The 22,984-nt window shown below is 39.0% G+C and overlaps 2 protein-coding genes across 2 annotated transcripts; both read left to right on the forward strand.

The window, feature by feature from the left end:
* The first annotated feature begins 514 nt into the window (after positions 1 to 514).
* LOC134616601 (butyrophilin subfamily 3 member A2-like) lies at positions 515 to 10,223 on the forward strand. The gene is made up of 6 exons (XM_063461497.1): positions 515 to 701; positions 2,811 to 3,152; positions 3,483 to 3,687; positions 6,066 to 6,130; positions 7,466 to 7,585; positions 7,699 to 10,223. The coding sequence occupies exons 1-6, from the start codon at positions 653 to 655 to the stop codon at positions 8,196 to 8,198; spliced, it is 1,281 nt and encodes a 426-aa protein (XP_063317567.1). The 5' UTR covers positions 515 to 652; the 3' UTR covers positions 8,199 to 10,223.
* Positions 10,224 to 13,256: 3,033 nt separating this feature from the next.
* On the forward strand, positions 13,257 to 18,208 carry LOC134616608 (butyrophilin subfamily 2 member A1-like). Its single transcript, XM_063461510.1, has 6 exons — positions 13,257 to 13,392; positions 15,146 to 15,484; positions 16,006 to 16,219; positions 16,469 to 16,533; positions 16,748 to 16,861; positions 17,105 to 18,208. The coding sequence occupies exons 1-6, from the start codon at positions 13,287 to 13,289 to the stop codon at positions 17,527 to 17,529; spliced, it is 1,263 nt and encodes a 420-aa protein (XP_063317580.1). The 5' UTR covers positions 13,257 to 13,286; the 3' UTR covers positions 17,530 to 18,208.
* The last annotated feature ends 4,776 nt before the right edge of the window (positions 18,209 to 22,984 follow it).

The raw sequence follows: 22,984 nt of genomic DNA on the forward strand, positions 1-22,984 counted from the left end.
AAAAAAAGAGTTGAACATTTTTTTTCATGTCCTGAGAAGAATAAAAGCACTTAAGAAAAAAATCTTGACCAAGGCTTTCATAATTCATGCATCAGAGGGTTAACTTTCAAGTTCTTTAGATTTGCGCAAAGCCTTTTTGTTTTGTTTGTTTTACGTGTGTGTTTTCATGTGTTTCACCATTTCACCCATTTCATATTTTCCTAACAAAATATAAAGAAACGAGGGGAGTGGCCCGAGACTTTTGCACGGTACTGACCCGCCCTGACCGGTGTCTGACCCGCAGCCAACGAGCCTTCGGTCCGCCTCCCTCAGTCAGCTGATTAGCAGCAGACGAAGTCAGTTGAGTTTCGAGTTAATTTTTGTATTTTAATTTAAGCCTTTCTAAATAGTTTCAACGGACTTCATTGATTCAAATCTCCCAAACGCAGCAATAAATAAATACAATTTAAAAATGTATGATAAAATTCTTACCGACCCTCCTACTTCCTGCTTTGCCAAACCGTAGTTCGCTATTTTGCTTCAGGCTCTTCCCTGGAGAGGTTATACGGGAGAGTTTAAGAAAGTTTGGGGCCTTTTATACCTTTTTTTTTTTATCTCCCCTCTTTTTTTTTAAATCCCGTGGATCCAGCAGGTCACTTTTTCCGTTTCATCCATGTGTATAAACGTGTTGCTGCTCGTCGCCGCCCTGTCTTCTTGCGCAGGTAGGATTTGGATAAAGGCCACCGTACAAGAGTGGTTCGGGTGTGGATGGCTTTTCCACGTTCCAGTTTCCAAACCAGGCATTAATATACTTGTTATAAAAGCCGCCGGGGACGATCTCCGTGCAGCAGCTGTTCGGTCAAAACGAGCCCGTTCAGAAGGCAGAAGTTGTCAGAGAATAGTCAGGTTTTTAAGGTTTCTTCGCACTTCTGTTGATTCACGGAAAGCTTTCATTAGATGGAATTACCGAACAAAGTAAAAAATGAATTGTTAATGCGTAAGTCGATGTAGCTTTCCAAAAATGCAGGCAAAATGTAGGTTATTATTGAGGAGTGACAATGTAACTTAGGAGTGTAAAAGGGGGAGGGAAAGGTAAGGGCTGGAAAAACCTATCTCCTGTTTAGTATATGAGAAAAAAGACACAACTTATAAGATCATAAAACATCCCATAATTGCGAGACTACAGCGCTATGTTTCGAAAAGAGAAGTCGGTATATCTGAGAAACTGAGATAACGATCTCACAGGCCTGCGTTTAAAAGTTACGACTGTGAAGTCGGGCTTTAAGGCCTTAAAGGTCTGTCCCTGCTGGTTCTGCTAACACGAGTGTGGTCTTGTGTCGTCTATTATGTGTTAAAAGCGTCGACTTCAGTGAGCAGACGCTTGCATTTGTCAAAAAGATTAAAAGGTAAAAACAGGAAGTGTTTAGCTTTCGATGACTGGCAGGGAGAGTTTCACTTCCCCTGGGGGAATGTGGCCCAACTTGGTTTGGCGTTTTGTTTTAATCCCGTCAGACTGGAGGGTTTCCCAGCATGAACAGCTGTTTAAGGTCGTGTCACAGCGTGTTAAGCGGATTTGAATGTGTCATAAACGTTTGTTTGTAGTTCTTGCTGCCAAGTGTGAAACCGATTAAGATAAGATAAGAAAAGATAAGATGGTAAAGTCTTTATTAGTCGCAGAGATTAGAAAGTAACATTGTTTTAGTAGCAGATTGAACAAATATAATAAGAACATAAACTCAATATATGATTAAATACAGATGAGCTTATCCTAAGGACAATGACACCATAACAATATAGAAAAACATTGTACTACCTTGTACTGTAGGTATGTGACTGCTCTGGTTTTTATGGGCGTGTGCAGGACAGTTAGACAGTGTTTGCTCTGAATGTTGACTTAACAACATGTGTTTGTTGCTGAAACACTGCCTGAGTTTTATCCTTTAGATTTCAGGGTCAAGTTCACTGGATGTTTAGAGTATATCAGTGGCATGTTTGGTAAACACCCCTCCCCCTTCCTATTAAACGTGACCTGTCATATTACTCATGTTGCATCCCATCTCCCCGTTCTGTTGAACAAGTGGAAGGTAGCTGTAAATGTTTGTCTCTGCTCAGCTTGTGATTGTGCCGTGCAGACAGACTTGTGCAACTCCAGAGAGTTCAGCAGTTTCACAAGGACAAAAGTGCAGAAGTAGTCAACATCGAACAGACGTAAATGTACTTTTCGTATTCTCACTGCACATGTGCATGACTATACATCGCTTTAACGATTTACAAACCAGAGAAAAAGACAACCCTTGAAAGATCATTTCCACATCCTTTCTTTCTAATGTGTTTAGAGCAGATTGGTGGTCCCTTATCTTTCTCATGTGTAGGGGGCGGTACTAGTAGATTTGTAGTCCCTCTTTTAGTTAAAAAAGTTAAAGAGGGTTTACTATTTTGAGTTTCATCTTCATGGTTTGGTTATTGAGGTCTTTTAGCACCTTTCCACACAAAATATCCCTTATTTGCAGCGTCTTTATCTATTTTAGTCAGTTTTCTCCAACATCAAACAGAGCCAAGCAGAGAAACTGCCTGAAACTGAGTGTTTAGCGGCGTCTGAAGCCACAGGGATTACTCATACAAACACATGCCTCTTATGTATGAGTAATATGTTATCCTCTGGGTTACTAATAAGAAGCTGCACCCTATAAATGTGCATGCTTTAAATTGAATAAAAAGGTTTGTGTGATGAGTAACGATATTGTTGCTACACAGATAAAAGGTGTTAGGAGAACTCTTTTTAAAACCCAGTAATGACCTACTCCATGTTTTATGCCTTTTTCTCTTCACAGGAACAGCAGCCTCAGCAAACAATGTACCAAAGATCGTAGCCTCTGCAGGTGAAACTGTCCTCCTGCCCTGCAACATCACCCCTAGTGGAGACGTCCCAACAGTGGAATGGACCAGGGAGGGTTTACCTCCAGATATTGCCTTCCTGTACCGGCAGGGATGTGAGACCTTTGAGATGAAGAATCCAGTCTTTCAGTACAGAACAAACCTCATCAGGAATGAACTTCACCATGGAAACCTGTCAATGGTGATATCCAACGTGCAGCCAAGCGACAATGGAAAATACCAGTGTGCGATTCGAAGACAGGAGAAAACTGTCATTGCAATACTGGAGCTGTTTGTAGGTACGTCCACTCAAAGTTTAGAGCTGCATTTAATCTCCCCAAAGTCCCTTTCTTCACTTTGGAGATCTGCACATGCTTAGGTTTCTCTAAACACACTGAGAAGTTCATCTCACACATTTCATTCTTTATTCTAAGCAGCAGTAACAGAGGGCATTTTCACCCACATCATTCATGACAAAGATTCTCTTGGGTTCAAATGCAGCTTCTTTAGTTATGTATCTCTCTTAAAGCTCAGATGAGATTTCCTAATAGTTTCCCACAGTTTTCTATAAACATTTGAACTGAGATGTTGGTCACAGACAACAGCCTGAATAATTCTTACTTTTGCAGGTGCTGTTTCTGAGCCGAAACTCTCAGTTGTTCCAGATAAGGGAGGTGGACTGACTCTGCAGTGTGAGGCTAAGTGTTGGTTCCCTCAGCCTCTGATTACATTTCTTGATGATCAGGGAAAAGAGATCAGTGCTGAAGACCCAAAGAGAGGTGACGAATCCCAGTGGTGCCTCACAGTCACAAGAAGAGTGACTCTACAGCAGGGGTAGGCAACCTTTCTGAGGGCGAGTGCCATTTAAAATTTCCTCAGAAGTCAGTATGCCATATGATTGCATTAGCAATAAATAACGCTCTATATTAACAGTTACACATTATATAGAACCACTTTATAGAATTATATTTGTTTGCAGATGTTGGCAGCTATCAGCGAATAGTTATCAGCTATTTTGAAACAAAACAAAGACACTTTTTATTCATAACAAGAACTCCATAACAGCAAATGAACTGTACAACAGAAAATACAAATGCTATTTATGGTCTCCTCACAACAATGATAAGAAAAATAAACTGGGCCAATATGGCATGTTTGTTAATACAGAGACACACATGTTAATGTGATCTCTGGTCTCCCACTCAGAGACACAGGTCTCCGAGTGTCCAGCATTCGGACGGCTACCTGAGGACACTCATGTGAGAGAAAATCTGCTCACACAGATATGTAGAGCCAAATACTGTTAATAAGGCCTCTGCAGTGTTCTGAAGACAGTTAAACTTGTCAGGTAGTGATGTCCAGCACATGAAAATGCAGCTCCATGAACACTCGCATCTATGGATTCCAGCTACTTCGATGTTGCATTAACTGGCATTAACTCAGCCAGTTAATGCGAGACAAATCTAGCTGCTCATCAAAGATTTCTGGTTTGATCAGAAAATAAAACATTGGTCCATACACCTGAAAGTCCCAAAAATGCATTGTGTCTCGAGTCTATGGATGCATTTTGACTACAGACCGGCCCCCCAGATATTAAAGCCATAAAGCCTTTGAATGAAAACAAACGCTGTTGTGACAGTGATGTACACTGTCTTGTTGGTAAATGTATGATTTCTATTCATTTTACTTCAGATAAAAACTTTGGTTGTAAGCTTCAGATAATTATTTAATAACAGCCAGACATTTTAAATGAGAATAAGAAAGTATTTCTTTGTGCTCCCCTTTCCCTGTTAATGCCCTACCTGGCCCCCTGGCAAAACTGCTAGACCCGCCCCTGCACAGTTACCAGCTGTCAGCTACATAGAAAAGGAGCTTGGTCTTTATTTGTCTTTCAGAAACAGTTCATAACTTCCCTTCAACTCATTCATGTCACCTAAAAGGTAAACCTGTTTCTCCATCACCTGTTGAGCTCTGATGATTCAGTAAGGACATCTCCTGGTTTCATCTGCACGTTTCCCTCTCACCACATATACAAACCATCATGACCAGCAGCTTTACAGCTGTGGCTCCAGCAAACATCAGCTGATACTAGAAATTAATATTAAATAAATTCTAACAACAGCTGATCAAGCTTAAACGTGCTGCTGTTGTTTAGTGCGACATCCGCTGGTTTCCTCTTTGTGGCGCAAAGTGGGCGATAAATAAACAAGAGAGAAAAGCTGATCAGCTGATCATTGATCATTTTCATGATTGAAGTAGCAACAGGAGAGAGAGGGGGGAGAATGAGAGGAGAAGAAGAAGCAGCTGTGCAGCAAAGACACAGAATAACTCCAGCTTTGTGTCTTTTTCCATCCTGGCTGAAGTACGGGACAAACTGTGTTCCTTCTCAGCTCAACACGAAACGCGTAATAATTTCTCTTAATGCGGGACGATTCCGTTTGTACGGGACGGTTGGCAACTCTACTAACTAACCTTATGGATAAAATAAAGTTCACTATCAGTAACATCACAGCACCCGCCCAGCAGTATATAAACTCCATCATGCTAGCTAGCACGCAGTACGAGTTATTGTAACTGACTGTAAAAAGTCAGCACAACGAAAATAAACTACACCTAAACTTGGTTTATATCTGATAGACTGCAGGTCATAACTTCTTACCTGAAGTTTAGTTCACCTGACGCTCCGACTGGCGGCTGCCTTGGGTCTCTCCTCCTCCTGCCTCCCCTTCCCTCATCCACCTGCTGGCCTCCACCACTTGTTAATTTTACTGAATCTGTGGAAGCTCCGCCATAGCCACCACCAAACAACTGAGTTATTTTTACACACTGACCAGCGTCTGGCCAATCCACCACCAAAAAAAAAAAAAATAAAAATCATCGGGCCACCGAACAAATGCCCGGTATGCCCGATGGCCAGTCCAGCTATGGTCGTGCGTGCCATCAGTTAACCCTTCGCGTGCCAACGGTGGCACGCGTGCCTAGGGTTGCCGACCCCTGCTCTACAGACTGCTACCAAAAGGTTTCAATTCAATTTTAATTTTCAAGCCTGAATTTAATTTATATTCTAAAAGATCTCTGAGAATGGCTTAATCTGGTTTAGTTAGTTAGGCTAAGTGGGATATGTTTTTCAGAAGATTTTTCATGTACACAGTCTCTTATTTTTCTAGAAAAAACAAAGGAATAAATCTTAAATATGTGTCTTTTGATCACAGGGTCACCTGCAGAGTCCACCAGCCTGAGATAAACACAACCAGGGAGTCAGAGATTTACATACCAGGTACACCAGAGCTTTAACAAACATCTGGATCAGCTGCATTACAAACATTATTATTAATGTCTGTGCTTTATAATCCATCCAGCTGTTTAGTGAGACAAAGAATATAGCACGATGAATAAAAAATTAATATTTAGACTATTACTTATTGAATCTCAGTAAATAACCATCAATCTTAACTATATTTTGGATGTTAAGAAACAAACATTTATAAATTGTTAATATATCTTCTAACTTTGCATTACTGCTGTGGCCTCATGTATACGGACTGCACATAAACAGTCTCTAATTATTTATTTTAATATTTCTAAAAGTATTTAAATACAACCAGAGATAAACAGCAACATGACATGTTAACAGAAATTAAGATTCATAAGCAGCGTGAAACAACATACAGTCCATGAATCAGTAGCTTATAAACCACATTTAGAACAATAACTTGGTGTAATTGCTCTTCGTATAACTTTATCAGTGTCTGACACTGTTGTGGGGGAGTTTTGGTCTGCTCTCCTTCACTACGTTGTGTCAGTTGTATATCCAGAGCTGTCTTACAGTCCCACCACTGCATTTGAGTCAGTTTGGTTTGTGAACTTAGACCGGGCCTTTGCAACGTCTTGTCTTTTTCAGTCATTCTGTGGTAGATCTGCTGCTGTGTCGGGGATCATTATCCCTTTGCATGACCCAGTTTATACCATCTGAACCTTGGGGTGAATTTGCAGGGACGTTTACTCCTGTTAGACTGGCAGCTGTCCTGAACTGTTTCCATTTGTCAATAATCTTTTGCACTGTCGAATTAGGAAATAAGTTTATTTGCAAATGGCCTTTTAATCTATCCCAGATTAATGATAAACAACAGTTGCCTCAATAAGATCATTGCTGGAGTCCTTTTTTTTTTTGCATCGGTCTGACCTTGGGGTGAATCTGCTGGGATGTCTACTCGTGGCAGAGTTGTTGCATTGTGTTAGCACACACTTGGATGCTCCAGACCTGCAAACCTTTATTGCTCACAAACAATTAATCAAGTGCGTTTGATCAGGAGCAGTTGGCTGCTTACCCTCTTTATTCCTATGAAGGCATTAAGAGCATACTTTGGTTTCCCACAGACTGCTTTTGCATTTTGTCTTATTTTTGTTAAATAAATAAAGACATGTGTTTTGTAATTAAATTATTATCAAACTTGGTAAAGTTCAGGTCATATTTTTATATTTATATTACTATGTGTTGATATGTAAACCTTTGGTGGTAACATTTCAGTTAAAAGCAGCTTAGAAAATAAACTATGATTTTTATTTTTAATCCCATTGTTCGTGCTTGATCTTCTTTAAAAAATCATTTCAGATGAATGCATGAAGTCCTCCACTCGAATCATCATAAGCACTGCTGTTGCGACGACCTTCATTGTGTTCACACTAATCTGTGCTCTTGCGCTCTTTTTAGTCATAAGAGGTTACTTGTCTGGTAAGTCAGTTTTTTGGCTCTATGTTTAACTATTACTAAGTATTTTTTCATTCACTAACTTTTGTCTTTGTGTGGAGAAAGTGCTAACTGTGTATGTTTTTGTGTTTATCCAGTGGGAGGACAAAAATCGAGCTCGGAGAAAGATGAGTTAATCAAACAATTAACTAAAGAGCTGAATGACCTCAAATCCAGGCAGAGTCCAACACAACAGCCCAGCCAGTCCTCAAATAACCCTAGATCCTCACCAGGCACCTCAAAGCGTGACATCCCACCCCCACCAAAGTCTCCCTACCACAGCAAGCCCTTTAAGCCAGCATCCTCAGCCAACAACAACAGTCCTGTCGCTTCAGGACAAAATCCAGCACGCAGCCCACAGATGAGAAGAAGCAGTCACGGCAGCAGTTCTGCTGTCTCAATAACTAATGGTGCTGCGTCATTCAATCCTCCAGATTCAAAAGACAAACCTCTTCCCCGTTCGACGAGTCTGTCTGAGAAACGGTCTCGTAATGTCATTGCAAAGTCTCCACGCAGGAATACTCTCTCGGGCATTTCCAACAACCCCTACGGTGTCCTGGCAGATTTATCAGAAGACGAAAATCCGCTGATTGGATAAAGAGGGACAACCAAATGTGATCAGACAGCTTTTATATTTGTATAAATGAAACAAAACATCTCAGGTTAGTGACTGAATCTTAGTAAAAGCTGTCAGTTAGATGGGAGTTTGGGTGGTTTGAAAAAGAAAAAAGGAAAAGTAACGTATAGGGCTGTGCGATATGACCAAAATCTCATATCCCGATATAAGAATTCTATCGTCCCGATAACGATATAAATCACAGAAATGTAACATTTTCTGTAAATTCTGTGACTCTCGGGCAGCTCGTCTTGCGGGAAGTGTTTCCAGCTGCGTGTTTTACCCGATGCATGAAACGATACATTTTTAGACATAAGTTGTAACGGCCGCCGTTTTCTTTGTGAGTATTTATTACACGGCGTGCTGCGGGGCAAAGCCTATTCTAACGTTTTAGTCTCAGGTTTATTTTTTAGCACCTGGCGGCTCTGTTTTACTTCTCATCCGTAAATAATCTGCTCTTTCACGTGATTCAGTTTATTTTGAAAAGTCTCAACAGGATCTTGAGCTTTATTGTGAAAAGTTTATGTGGAACATAAACAAGCGGACATGCGATGCTGTTACCATCGTTGTTGCTAACCACACCGCATAAAAACAGGCGCTTGTCCGTCCGTAGTGTGGTTATATAAAATATAAGAGAAAGAGAGAACTTTAAGAAATTAATATAGCCACTACAGTGACCATCAAAACGATGAAAAAATATTGACGTAAACAGTTTATTTTGCGACACCACGAAACAAACGATAGCGTAAAATGAAACGATAGACGTTTTTATATCGTCATCCGATATATATCGTTATATCGAACAGCCCTAGTAACGTACGTGTACAGAATTCTTCCCACTGAGCCTCTAAAGCCGGCTGAATCATCAGCTTTGAGCAGCAAAGATCAGAGCAGCTTACTCTAAACCTTTGCAGCTTGAGAGTGATCCATATTTTAATACCTACTACACAAGCCTGCTTATAAGAAAAGTTTTAGTGCAGTCTATTTATAAAACAGAAACTTGCAATAAGTTGGGGAAATAACCTTGTTATAAACACTTGTTTTGATAGTCTTAACTTGCACAGACCTTTATTTTTTTTAAAGTATTTTCTCAGTTACACCTGTTGGATTAAGTGCTTGTTGACCACCACTATTCCTGCAAGACGCTCACATTCAGTCACAGTTTATGGGTCAGATTGACCCTCATTTACTAGTTTATTAACAGCATGTCGACACAAATCTGTTGTGTGTATGTGTGTTTCACACACAAATGAGTGATTTAACCCCATTTCCATACAGTTTGTTCATACTTTACGAACAAATTAAGGCAAGCACTGCCATAGGAAATGTAAAAATTTAAAATGAATAGCATTTTACCACTACTACTACCGGTGTATATATATTTTTTACTTGAGCCACAGTGAATGTCGCAGTTCAATGCAATTAAATTTCATATTTATAAAGCACCAAATCACAACAACAGATTGCCTCAAGGTGCTTCAGAGGGCCCTCTGACCTTTCAGTGGCGCCAGTGTCCGGCAGCCTCGCCTCTGTCAGTGCGCCCCAGGGTGGCTGTGGCTACAATGTAGCTGCCATCACCAGTGTGTGAATGTATGTGTGAATGGGTGGATGACTGGATGTGTAAAGCGCTTTGGGGTCCTTAGGGACTAGTAAAGCGCTATATAAATACAGGCCATTTACCATTTATATTGTAAAGTAAAGACCTACAATAATAAGAAATTGTGAATTATATTCAGAGCCTCTGTTACTTCAGCCTTACAGTTTTTTCATCACTATGATGGAAAGCACAGATGCTTTAAGTGTTTACTTTTCACTCTTGGGATTTTTTTGCTGGGAATTAAATTCTTGTTGTTTCGCACTTTTCTCTTTAATGTGATGTTTATAAATGATGTTATTTTGCATTTGTGTTTCATTACAGAGATTTGACTGGTGGAGTTTTGTACAGTTTCCTAGTATAAAAGTTACATTTGTTAAAAAATTGATCGTGCTGCAGTCTTTGTGCATGAAAAGGAGACTAAAGAAAACCAGAGTGCTTCCTGTCTATGAGCAGGATATTATTGAAAGCTTTGCTGGCTGTGGAAGGAAGAATGAAAAGTTTGAAGTTTTATTATATTAATAGGAGCAAACACTTGATCATCTTTGATCCTGCAAGAATTGAGGTCTTCCACATTTGGTGTTGTCACATCCCATTTAGAGACTAAGGATGCTGTGTGTTTTATTAGTTTTTTTAAACATTTGTTTTTACAGCGCTCCAAAAAATTAAAGGGACACTTTTTAACCCAGAAGTTCCCAAAGTGTGGGGCCTGCCCCCTTGGGGGGGGGGCGCGGTATGAAAAGAAAAAAAAAAAAAGAACGCTTGGACACTGCTAGCATAATTGACAGGTTTTTGACGGGGCTCCCACACAAACGCAAAGCAGGAGATGAAGCCTCACCAAATATGTTTCCAAACCAACTTCATTCCAAGCCAAATACTAGAAAATATGGTGAAGCATATCTTCCCTTTGGCTTCACCTGCACAAGTGCCAAGGTAGGTCTGCGACAGAATTAGTTTCCCTTGCGTCGGGAGCACACACTGGGCTGTCCAAATCATGGACAAACAGTATCCAACAATGTTGATTTTTAGTTCCAACACTTCTTGTAATGACTAACTACTCCTGACATTTTGGAGATGTTAGGACTCTGCAAAGGTTTGAAAGGTAGTTGAGCTCCTCCAAAATGGCACATTATTACACGCCAGTCCCAGAAGATTTTCTGCGTCTCCCGGCACAGTCTCAAGAGGAAGGAGGACACTATATGAGATAGACAGGTGCTGTACGAGTGCTGGAAACTACAGAACTTAAGAAAAATAAACAGGAATCTCTAACATAAAGTTTTATTGTAAACCTCATTCACAGATTTTCATACGATGCTTTAAACACTCAGGTTGGCGGAGTCAATTAAGGACTAAACCACCGTCTTTCTGACAGCTTGATGAGGCTTCCTGATTCACAACAATCCACAAAGGACCCAAAACTAAATCTAATAAAGACACAAGACATTCTCTGGAGTTTTCAGTAGGGTTTTTACAGCAGTCCTTCACAGAGTCCCTGCTCACCACTATGGTGACATTGGACTGTCAAAAAAGTTTAATTGTTTTTTAAAATTTCTTTTTATTCTTGGCTACACCGTTCAGTTATTCCTGACAGCTGTCTCTGAGGGACAAAACAATGAGCCCACTGAAGGTATTTAGTATAAAATGCATTAAAAAGGGTGAGATTTGGTCTGACTCACAGTCTTATATGATCAGTCCTCTCCAGGAAATAACAATTAACCAACGATTAAGTAGAAAATGAACTTATGGCACTTCAAAAAAATCAAAGGGACACCTTTTAAATTGTTATTAGCATCATGTCAGAAAATGAATTTATGGCACCTTACTAAAGGCAGTAGTAATAAGGTAACAATAACATCTCTCTTTCTATGACCGCCCATCAAAAAGTCCTCAGTGGACATTAAAGCTGGACCTCAGTGGCATTTTGGACACCAAGCCGATATTGCCAGTAGATGTCAGGCTGACACTGAGGGCAAGAAAGACACACACTCAACATACTCTACACACTAACATGATACACATTGTTATTTGGTTGAAATATTAACCTTTTCTGCTGCAAATTAAATACTTATATTATTTAAACGTGCCCCTTCATTCTCTGTGTGCCAACCAACCTTGTTTTAGTTGTTTTACACAACACAACTGTAACCATGAATACAGTACTTTTAAAAAATCAACATTAACTGCATCTGTTAATTAGCTGATAGAGAAATGTGTGAGAGAGAAAAGTGGTGTCACACTTCTCAGTGTTTCAGTGTCTGTGTTGGTTACCAAGCTGACTTTTATTAGTAGGTGCTGGGTTTGAATCCTCCGTGAAGCTGACAGTTGTTTTTAATCTATAAAGCATATCTGTATGCCCATGCTTGTCTGCTGAGAGGAGCTTAAAAATAAACACTTTATAATTCCAAAGTCGCAATATTTTCACAATACTTGCCTGCTGTTTAAATCATTTTACTGTACGTTTACCAGTTATCTGCCGATATAATCAAACACATGAATCTTAATTAATTTATGTTGATTTATGAAACACACAAAAGAGTCTTCCTTGCCTTCTTTAGGATGACAAAATCACATAAAAACACAACTTAATGTCCCACTTTTTCCACTAACACTACCTTTTTTCCACTAAAATCCCTTGACCTCTTGTTTTTGAGCCTTGTGAATGATGAAGTTTGCTACATAAGCTGGTTGTGTGTGCTGTAATTTGCAGTTTCTTATTTCAGTTTCACTCGCTCAGTTTCACTGTATTGTTTTATAGCAGTGATTTACCTCAGAGTCAGAATCATGGTTTGCACAGGGCTTTGCCAGTGAGTTCAATTAAAGCCTCACACTGTACGTTCAAGCTGCTGATAGCAGAACAGCTGCACTGGTATAATGTTAATGAGATTGAATCAATAATTGTTTTCTGGAATAATAGAAAATGTATCATGTTCATAAGCCAGTTAAAATGTGGACATCTCCTTTAGTCGCAGCACACTGGTCAACAAGAGATGTGCAAACTATAAGAAACTCTGACCTTAAAACTGACCTATAAATCATTCAAGTATTATGAGGCTCCAAAATCAAGGGATGAACCAGCGTTAAAACAGAAAGCAGACAGAAATACAGAAAGCACTTAGGTGTTAAAAAAAGTTACGTGTATGACTGTGTGAATGGATGAATGAGTCATATTGTACTGTATACAGCCTCCGAGTAGTCAGGTATAGTAGAAAAGCACTATACCATCCAGCATTATAAGCTAATTTCAAATTAATGATTATTAATGAGCTTATAATAGATGATGTAAGGAAACCTACCTGTATAAGAGGAAGTCCTTTGATTGTTGATCTACTAAGCGCTATAAATGTGTAAAGTTATCAGACTGCATGATGCAATTCTCACATGGCCCTGATCCCGCCTTCTTCTCGGTTTGCGAGTGAACTACTACAGTCGAAACTGTTCCGCTTCATCTGTGTCGAGCTGCTCTCTGAGGAGGAACCATGGATGAAGTCAACAAAGTTTGTTTTGATGCCTGTTTGAACAGGTCGCCGTGGTTTGTCCGCCTGTTCCTGCTCGCCGCTGTCCTGTCCTCATCTTGTTGTACAGGTGAGATTTATGGATTTATGTTTTCAGCGAGTCACTTTACAAATGTTAACACAGAGTCGCTGCAAAAGTGCATATCTGTCTACCTTTAATGTCTTTGCTACTGACGTTTCTGTGTTATTCTCCATCGAAGATCTGACGATAAAAGCAGGATGTTCAGCACGTGGAGGCTATTTGTTTACATTTTGAGGAAACATGTGCCGAACTAAAGCTCAAAATCTGTGTCAGTCATTTAAAGAGCTGCTCTGTGTTTAAAATTGAAAAGCTGAGCGATATTATTAAAGGTTTCTCACAGTCTGAATGTTGCAGTTCATTTTAACTTTTAGGGGATGTTCATTTTGACCGACATGACTCAACTTGACACCCAGTTCCTCAATTCTCAGTTCATGTTGAAGTTCACTCACTTCCAAAGTTTATTTTTGGACCATTCTTTCAGACATCCTGTTGTAGAGCACTGACCGGAGTCAGCAGGGAAATCACACTGCTGCTGTTGTTTACGTGTAAAACAGCAAATGACCACAGGTTCCAAAATACAGCGATTTACTGTGACATCAATATGCGCAATGCGTGACACCCGTACAGTAACTTTTTTTTTTCCAGAGTACTTTTTGTGTACGTTTATCGGGAATTTTGCTGTCACGGTTGCAGCAGAGGTTAACAGTGTGGTTTTTATGTATTGTGCTAAAAAAAAGGTGTGTTTTTAATGTGTTTTCATAACTGTCCCTCAGTTTTATTCCAAAGGTGCCTACAAATGTTTGTTCTGCATTTATTTGACTCACGTTATGCAGGAAGTTTAAGAAGTCTGCCTCACATGACAGGATTTCCTTTGTTGCTCATGCTATAAAAACGGGAACAAAACAAAAATTGAAGAAAGTTTACTACTTGCATGTACACAGAAATGTTTCAGTGTATTTGTGCATGACGTTTTACCTGTCTGGGAGTATTTAACTGGGTGTATGCTGCTGGAAAAATTATTATGACATTTTGTCTGATTTTTCGTTTGACATTATGCAGGGATAAACTATCCACAGAGACCGAAACTGTCTCCTCCTTATTTCAGACAAAACAGACATCTTATCTTAAAGACATCACATCACACTAACAGATTAACATCGCTCTCAGACATGTGGTTCGTCTGATATTTAAAGCAGAATGAGCAGGCAGCACCTTCAGCTTTCAGATCGCCCTTCTGTGGAACCAGATCCCAGTTTCTTACACTCTAAAGCACCTTTAGCTAGTGTTGTAATTTGTCGCTATATACCGGATGAAAACATCCTTTTATTATATGGTAAAGTTGGGCATGTAAATGTGGCAGTCTGTGGGGACTGACACACTTTTGTAACCAGCATTAATTTGCCACAATAGCGACAGTAGGCTGCATTTCTACACTGACCTCGTTTTTCAGCCACAGAGACTCCTGGTTGGGTAATCTGTGGTGAAGAGGTTAGCTATTACAAATATATACATGAAATTACACATAAGGCTTAGTACTGACCTACAACACAGTCTGTGCGAGTCTCACAGTTTTCACAAACAGAAGAAAACTTCAGATTTGCTGGATTATATTGTGTCGTGAGAATAAACAGTTGTGATGAGACCTGATGTTTGTATTAATGCTTTTTGAGCAAGTTTTAAAGCATAAAACAATAGTGAGGTTGCTGCTGCACACACACAAACTTTTTTTTTAGTAGATTCAGTTCTTTGAATAAACACAGTAATTAGTTCCTCCGTGTTTTGTTATTTCTATTATTCACAGAAAAACCCTCAGCGATTGTGGTACCAAAGATCGTGGCTTTTGCAGGTGAAATTGTCCTCCTGCCCTGCAACATCACCCCTAGTGGAGACGTCCCAACAGTCGAGTGGACCAGGGAGGGTTTACCTCCAGATATTGCCTTCCTGTACCGAGATGGGTGTGAGACCTTCGAGATGAAGAATCCAGTGTTTCGGTACCGAACAAACCTCATCAGGCACGAACTTCACAACGGAAACCTGTCAATGGTGATATCCAACCTGCAGATAAGCGACAATGGAAAATACCAGTGTGCAATTATCAGGAAGAAGAAAAAAGTAATCACAACACTGGAGCTGTTTGTAGGTACGTCCACTCAAAGATCAGAGCTGCATTTAATCCCCCCCAAAGTCCTTTTCTTCACTTTGGAGATCTGCACATGTTTAGGTTTCTCTAAACACCCTGAGAAGTTCATCTCACACATTTCATTCTTTATTCTAAGCAGCAGTAACAGAGGGCATTTTCACCCACATCATTTGTGACAAAGATTCTCTTGGGTTCAAATGCAGATTATTTAGTTATGTATCTCTCTCTTAAAGCTCAGATGAGATTTTTTAATTATTTCCCACAGTTTTCTATAAACATTTGAACTGAGATGTTGGTCACAGACAACAACCTAAATAACTTACTTTTGCAGGTCTCTTTAATGATATCTATCTATCTATCTATCTATCTATCTATCTATCTATCTATCTATCTATCTATCTATCTATCTATCTATCTATCTATCTATCTATCTATCTATCTGTATAAGGTTTCCACACTGATGTATTTTATAACACTGTTGGTTGGAAAGGCCACAATGTGAATAATGAATATTTTTGCAGGTGCCGTTTCTGAGCCAAAACTCTCAGTTGTTCCTGGTGTTGGAGGTGGACTGACTCTGCAATGTGAAGCTAAGTGCTGGTTCCCTGAGCCTAAGATTAGATTTCTTGACAATCAGGGAAATGAGATCAGTGCCGAAGACCCAAAGAGAGATGAAGAGTCTTCACGATGCTTCACGGTCAAAGGAAGAGTGTCTCTGCAGACTGCTACCAACAGGTTTAATATCAATTTAAAACTTACCACAAGTTTATATTCTGAGCGATGTGTTTGAGAAGTTTTATCTTGATCATTTAGTTTGTTTACTTCAAAAAAGTTGTACTTGTAAATATACATTGATTAGTGTGTAATTACATCTTTCAACAGATGCCTTCTCAAGAATTTAGAATTAATCTGTTAAATTCGCTAACGCTAACCCCATGGGTGCACATTTTGAATAAGATGTAAATGTGTGTGTTTTGGTCCCAGGGTCACCTGCAGGGTCCACCAGCCGGAGATACATCAGACGAGGGACTCAGAGATTTACCTGCCAGGTACTCTGTAGCTTTAATCAAACACCTGGATCAGCCGGACACAAACCTTATACTTGTGTCTATGCCTCACTATCCATTAGCTATTCAGACACACAACATTCATTGAGTGGTAAAATGTGCTGATAAAGCAGCTATGAAATTATGCAGGTGTCCTCCTCTTTTATCGAAATTTTATCCCTTTTTTCAGGTTTAATCTCTTTTTTTGTCGTTTCAGATGAATACCAGGGATCCTTCACTGTAACCATTGTAATTACAGTTTTAACCACCTTAACAGCCACGGTCATCTGTTCATGTATTGTGCATTTAGTGAAGAAACACAGCTGCCCTGGTAAGTCAGTTTATAGGCTTTGTTTTTTTAAACTGCTAATTCAGTTCAATGAATCATCAAATAAGTGATGGAAAAGCAAAAAATTCTTAAATTTAATAAAAAATAAAAGGAAAAAATATACATATGGTAACAAGCACCTGGATTTTAGTTTGTGATAACAGTTTGTGTGTGTGTAATAAGAACAATGAAATGTCAGGAATGAAACAGATGCTAACTATATTTGGTTTTTTTGTGTTCATACAGTGAGAAGACAAAAATGGAGTCTCGATAATTATGATACGAATGATGAAAGGCAGAGTCCGGTCATCCAGACAAGGGACTGTACAAATTACTCGGAATCCTCACCAAGCATCTCAAATCCCACGATCCCACCCTCACCAAAGTCACCTCAGAACAACGGCAACCCCAGACCAGAGGGCTTGACAACATCTGTCTGCTCCTCCCAGACCACAGAAGAAGATTCATCACATCTGGACACCAGCCGCAAGATGAAAAGAAACAGTGACGACAGCAGTTCTCCTCCGGTGTTGTCCATTCCTCCTCCACATGAGCCTCTTCGCCGTTCGTCCACTCGTCGGTCTATTAGAGGCAGTATACGTGTTCAGCACAGAAACACCATCTCTGAAGACTCAGAGCCGCTGATGGAGATCGGAGCTGAAACAAAATGAGGAACGTTTCATAATGAGATAAATGAAACAAAAAAATATCTGAGGCCGGCGTTTGAAACGGACTCATGCTGTCAGTCAGGCGGGAGTTGTTCTCCAAATATTCGCTATTGCAGCTGAATTTCCTGTTAACTGATTTGTCATTTATTTCAGGATGCTATCCAAGTGAGTTTTATAGAAATGCATTGCATTTTATAAACACACCAACGTTTTAAATACTTCTTTGATAGTTTTTGTTTTTAAATACAGTAAAAGTTGTCATTTTAATGTACTGAATCATTCAGCTTGTCACAATATCTGCCCTTCTTGATTATCATCATAGGTAGTAATACGGTTTTATAACAGAGGCACCTCAATTCAAACTTTATCCACATTCATTTTGTGTAATATATTGGGATATGTATTTATTAAAGCTTTCTGTAATAGTTTTAGATTTTTGTAATATATTGTATTATGTAATACTGCTGTTTTAACTTGTTAGTTACTGTTCTTGGAACCAATGTCACCAATTTCTATTATTATCACCTGGATTGCTGTGCATGTGAGTATGAAGCTGGCTGAGCTCCAGCCAAAGTAAAACTCCGACACGGACAGCAGTGACAGTGAAAACCACGTCATGTATCATGTAACTGTTTGTGACATTCTGATATAAACACACACACCTGTAACACAAACTGTAATGTTAAGAATAATAAAAGTTGTTGTGAATCTACAGCTGTTGATCATTAATTCTGGTTAAAGCAAGTTAGGCAACTCAAAGGTTTCACTGGTGATAAGTGACCTTAAAAAACACCACAAATTAATTAATTTTTGAATCTTCAATGATCATGTTATCACTAATTTCATTGTATTAAGAACTATAACACCACATATAAAGATCCTGAAAAGGCAACAGGACTTACAGAAAACTTAAAGAAGTCCATCTGGCTTCTTTTTCAGACGCTTAAAATGAAGTAGAAGTGACTTAGAGGACAGACGAACTATTTCTCCCACTTAAAAACGCTGTGTCTGGATAAACAGAATGATCGTTCCGGCAGTATGACGAAATTCCCCACCCATGTCCTGAAATGGGGTAGTCCAAATCTTTGCTCGTCACTTTGCCTCAGTAAGCTCTCTGGAGAGGAAGCATGGAAGAAGTTAGCGGACTTTTCTTTTCTAAAACCTGTGGATCCAACAGGCCTTTTTTCTGTGTCTCTTCCCTGTGTGGCCCTCTGCTGCTGCTGGCTGCGGTCCTGCCTTCTTGCACAGGTAGGATTTGTATGTGCAGAATATGAGCACTTTACGTCAGTATTGTTTTTTCATGAGTCACTTTACACATCAGACATTATTGGCGACTGTCAAGCCTTTGAGTCGCCGAGCAGCTGAATAGGGGAATAATGTTGACGCGCCCGCTGTTCGAAACGTAAGTTAAAGTTCCAGGTTAAAAACTCCTTTATTTGTTATCAAATCCTTAAAATCCATAGGAAAGCAGTGATCAAAAACATTCTAAGCTTGAGCGGTCAGCAAAAGTCAACTTCCCCCATCACCCACTCATTCACAAAATTTCCCTCAGGCCGTGAACAGGTGATATAGCAATCACTATTACTTTTACCGGCACCACGTGACCCAAAGCTACGCCTATCCACAACAGACATTAATACATTTGTTATAAATGCTGGTGAGGATGATCTCGGTGTAGCAGCTGCCTCACAGCCGGGTTGGTTCGATCAAAACAAGCCTGTTTGCAAAGTTCAAAACACACATAATGTTTTAGGTTTTCTTCAGTATTCACTTAATGCAGTCATATTTGAATTCATATCAAATGATTCAAGTTAAAAACGAATTATTTATAGCCAATTCAGTTTTCATCTTTTTCCAAAACCTGAGAAAGAAATGGGCTAAATATTCACATTGCAGCTGAGTAAAAGAAAGTAAAAAAGATCAAAAACAGAAATATAGTAAAAGAGAAAAATATATAAAATGAAGTTATGGATCTCATACATACGTATGTAAAAACAAACAAACAAAAAAACAAGGAAAACTAAAAAAAAAACAATGGAAAAAATGGAGACAAATGTTAAAGTTACACATTTAAAATTGAAAAATGCTCATTTGGGTTATGCAGCAGGACAATGATCCAAAACACACCAGCAGGCCCACCGCTGAGTGGCCTATCATCTGGGCTTAAATGTGACTGGATTGCAGAGATTATCGTGAAATTCTGGAAGAAGCTGCTGCTTTTCCTCTGTCTATGGAAATTCCTTTAGAAATCCTGTTATAAGGCTGATGTCAAATTACAATACCATTGCTGCTTGTGTGTTAATAGTAAACAATCACAAAAAATTTAAGTAGCTTTGACATCATATGCAAAGCACACAGAGTAGCAAAGTGTAATGGTGAGTTACTGAAAATTTTTCTGTTAACAGCCGTGGCAAAGGTTTAAAGTGAGTTTTTAAAGAAACAAGGTATCATTTTTATATCTTTTCATTTTTTACATAGTACAGCTTCTTGTTTTTTTCTGTAGTCTATGGAGGATTTTGTGGTATTTACTGTAAAATGTTAAATCTGTGGGTTTTATAGGAAGAAGTGTCAGGTGATGTGAGAATTTAAGGGAAGCGAATGCAACTATTTTTTGTTTATTTGTTTTTTTCCAGATGTCTTCCCATAATCGTCTCTCATTTCTGCTGAAACAGTTGAAAGTAACTGTAAATGTTTTTTTCTGCTCAGCTTGTGACGCGTGCTGTGCACACAATTCAGGAAATTTGTTTCACAAGGACAAAAAGGATTTACAAAATTGCACAAGTTCATGGTGAACAGAAGTAAATCTACTTAGTACGTGTATGGAAGTATTTTACTGCATTTCTGCAGGACTTTCTACATCACTTGAACTACTTACAGTTATTTTTTTAACTACTATATTTTACAAAGCAGTGCAGTTAAAACCTTTGAAAGATATTAATTCCACAGCAGTGTGTCCATAGTAGAGTGGTTTCTTATATATGAGTCCTTTGCTGAATTTCGTCCTTTATTTTTTAGTTAAAACATTAAAACAGACTTACTATTCTCATTTCGATCTCCATGTTTCGATTCTTGGAGTCTGCTACAGTAGTTTTGCATGATGCCCACTTCAAAAATATTCCTTATTTTTAGCATGTCTTGATCTATTTTAGCCAATTTTCTTCTGATTGGCAGGCTGGCAGGGCTTTTCTTCACAGCCACAGCTGTGTGCCTGACCATATTAGGAAGATCCCTTCTCTTTGACATCATACAAAGAGAACTGAGTGTTTACAGCAGACTTTTGGATTACAGAGATTCATCTTACATTTTGTGTTGTCTTAGGTTAGAATAAGGGATAGTGTAATTTGCAGTTATTTTCATTTCAATACATTTTGAAAGCACAGAAATAAGTGAGTCTTCTCTGTAACAATAATGCAGCTTAAAAAAACCTTTCACTGTGAACCAGCATAGATTTCCTAACAGATGTGTTTTTGTTTGTTTTCTAAACGCTTAAATTAAAATATATTAAATAAATGTCTTTTGTTCCTACTGAGTCACACCTAATAAAACATGAATGCGCAGTCATGTTTGCTGCTCTGAGTCTGTATTTTTAACTAAATTTTAGCAGTTAACATGCCCAACATGACAAAATGTGCCACATCTAGTTCAGCCCCTACTAACATTTGCTAATGCTGTTAATCACAGCTGAACAGATCATCCTGAGTGGGACAAAAAAAATCACCAAGATAGACTGTTTATAAAAGATGGTTTGCTTCTTGGATTCTGTGTATTCAGATGTTAGCGTATTGCAGTATGTTTTTTTGTGTGTGTGTGTTTGTTTTAGAAGAAGCGACCACCTATGTAGCACGCCAAAGATGAAGGTGGAAACCCACTTTAAAGGGTCATCAACTCTGGTGAACAGCAGCTAACAGAGGCTAACAGATGGTAACAGAGACTAACAATGGCAGAGCAACACTACCGACGGTTCACCTCACTATCGCTGTCACTGGTCAAAAATGAGCTTTTCTGACTCATTCACGTGTTTCAGACTCCTTTCACAAGGTTTTACAGCCTATTTCAGAGTAAAGCAGCTGATAGCTGAGGTAAACACTAGATTGAAAGTCTTCCATGGATAGGGAAAAACTCCAGGGTGTATCCGGATCCAGTCTCAATAGTAGTAGAAACATGCCAACCGGCCCTGAGCGTTATGGGGTACAGTCTAAATTTATGTTTTTTATCTCTCTTGGATGACTAAAACATGTTTGTCCTCTACCTGCTAGCATAGCTAGGATTATGCATTTGAATTAGGAGGGTTAAGAAAATCACCACGATCTACAGTCTACTGACATCTAGCAGTAAAAATTTGTAGGTCTTATCAAACAGATGGATTTTTTTCTAATAAGCTGTAGACACAAGAACTTTAAACAGGTTTATTTTTTCTCAAAATATGGGTTTTTAAACATGGGAAACTATGAAAACTGACTTTTAGAGCTAGAAGAACAGGGATCTGCACTTCTGCACTGGCTTTGTTTCTCCAGCTTTCTAGGTTTTTGGTAATTTGTTGTCCACTGTGTTTTTAGTACAAATGGATATTTTCAATTTATGAATAAATTGAAATTAAAATTTTTTATCAAAAAATTGAACAGACAGTAGAAAATAATACATTTGTTTCAATTTTGGTGAGTCCTGATGTTTAATTCAATAGTTTTTGGCAATTATTGGAGTGCAGCAAAAAAGGAGCAACCATGTTGTTGTTGCACAGGTAAAATCGGCTCTATGTTTTGCATCTTTTCTACTGACAGGATTAGCGGCCTCAACGGTTGTTGCACCAAAGATCATAGCCACTGTAGGGGAAACTGTCCTTCTGCCCTGCAGCACCACTGCAAGTGATGATTTGCCAACAGTGGAGTGGACTAAAGAGGGTCTGTTTCCAAACACTGCCTTCCTGTACCGGGATGGATGTGAGACCTTTGAGATGAAGAATCCAGTCTTTCGGTACCGAACAAACCTCATCAGGCACAAACTTCACCATGGAAACCTGTCAATGGTGATGTCCAACGTGCAGCTAAATGACAGTGGAAAATACCAGTGTGCGATTCGGAGGAACAAGAAAAAGAAAGTCATCACAAGACTGGAGCTGTTTGTAGGTATGTCAACTTAAGGTTTAGAGCCGCATTTATGCTCCCAAAAGTCATTTCCTCCACATTTTGATGTGGTTTCTCTGAACACTCTGATGAGTGTGTGTCTGTAACCTTTGCGGTCAAATTGAATAGTTTATAATTAAAGAAGTAAAGAGAGAGTATGAACCATCATCATTGGTCCTCAAACCGCACAACCATTAAGAATCTACCAAAAGATCAGAACAGAAAAATGAAGCAACAGATTTCTGTCCTTTGTTATAAGTAAAGCCAGCTGTCTGTAGACAAATGTTAAACTGTTTCTTTGTGGACATTTTCACCCACATCATTCGTAAAGCTTGTGT

Source organism: Pelmatolapia mariae, linkage group LG3_W (assembly GCF_036321145.2).
Source record: "Pelmatolapia mariae isolate MD_Pm_ZW linkage group LG3_W, Pm_UMD_F_2, whole genome shotgun sequence".
NCBI lineage: Eukaryota > Metazoa > Chordata > Actinopteri > Cichliformes > Cichlidae > Pelmatolapia > Pelmatolapia mariae.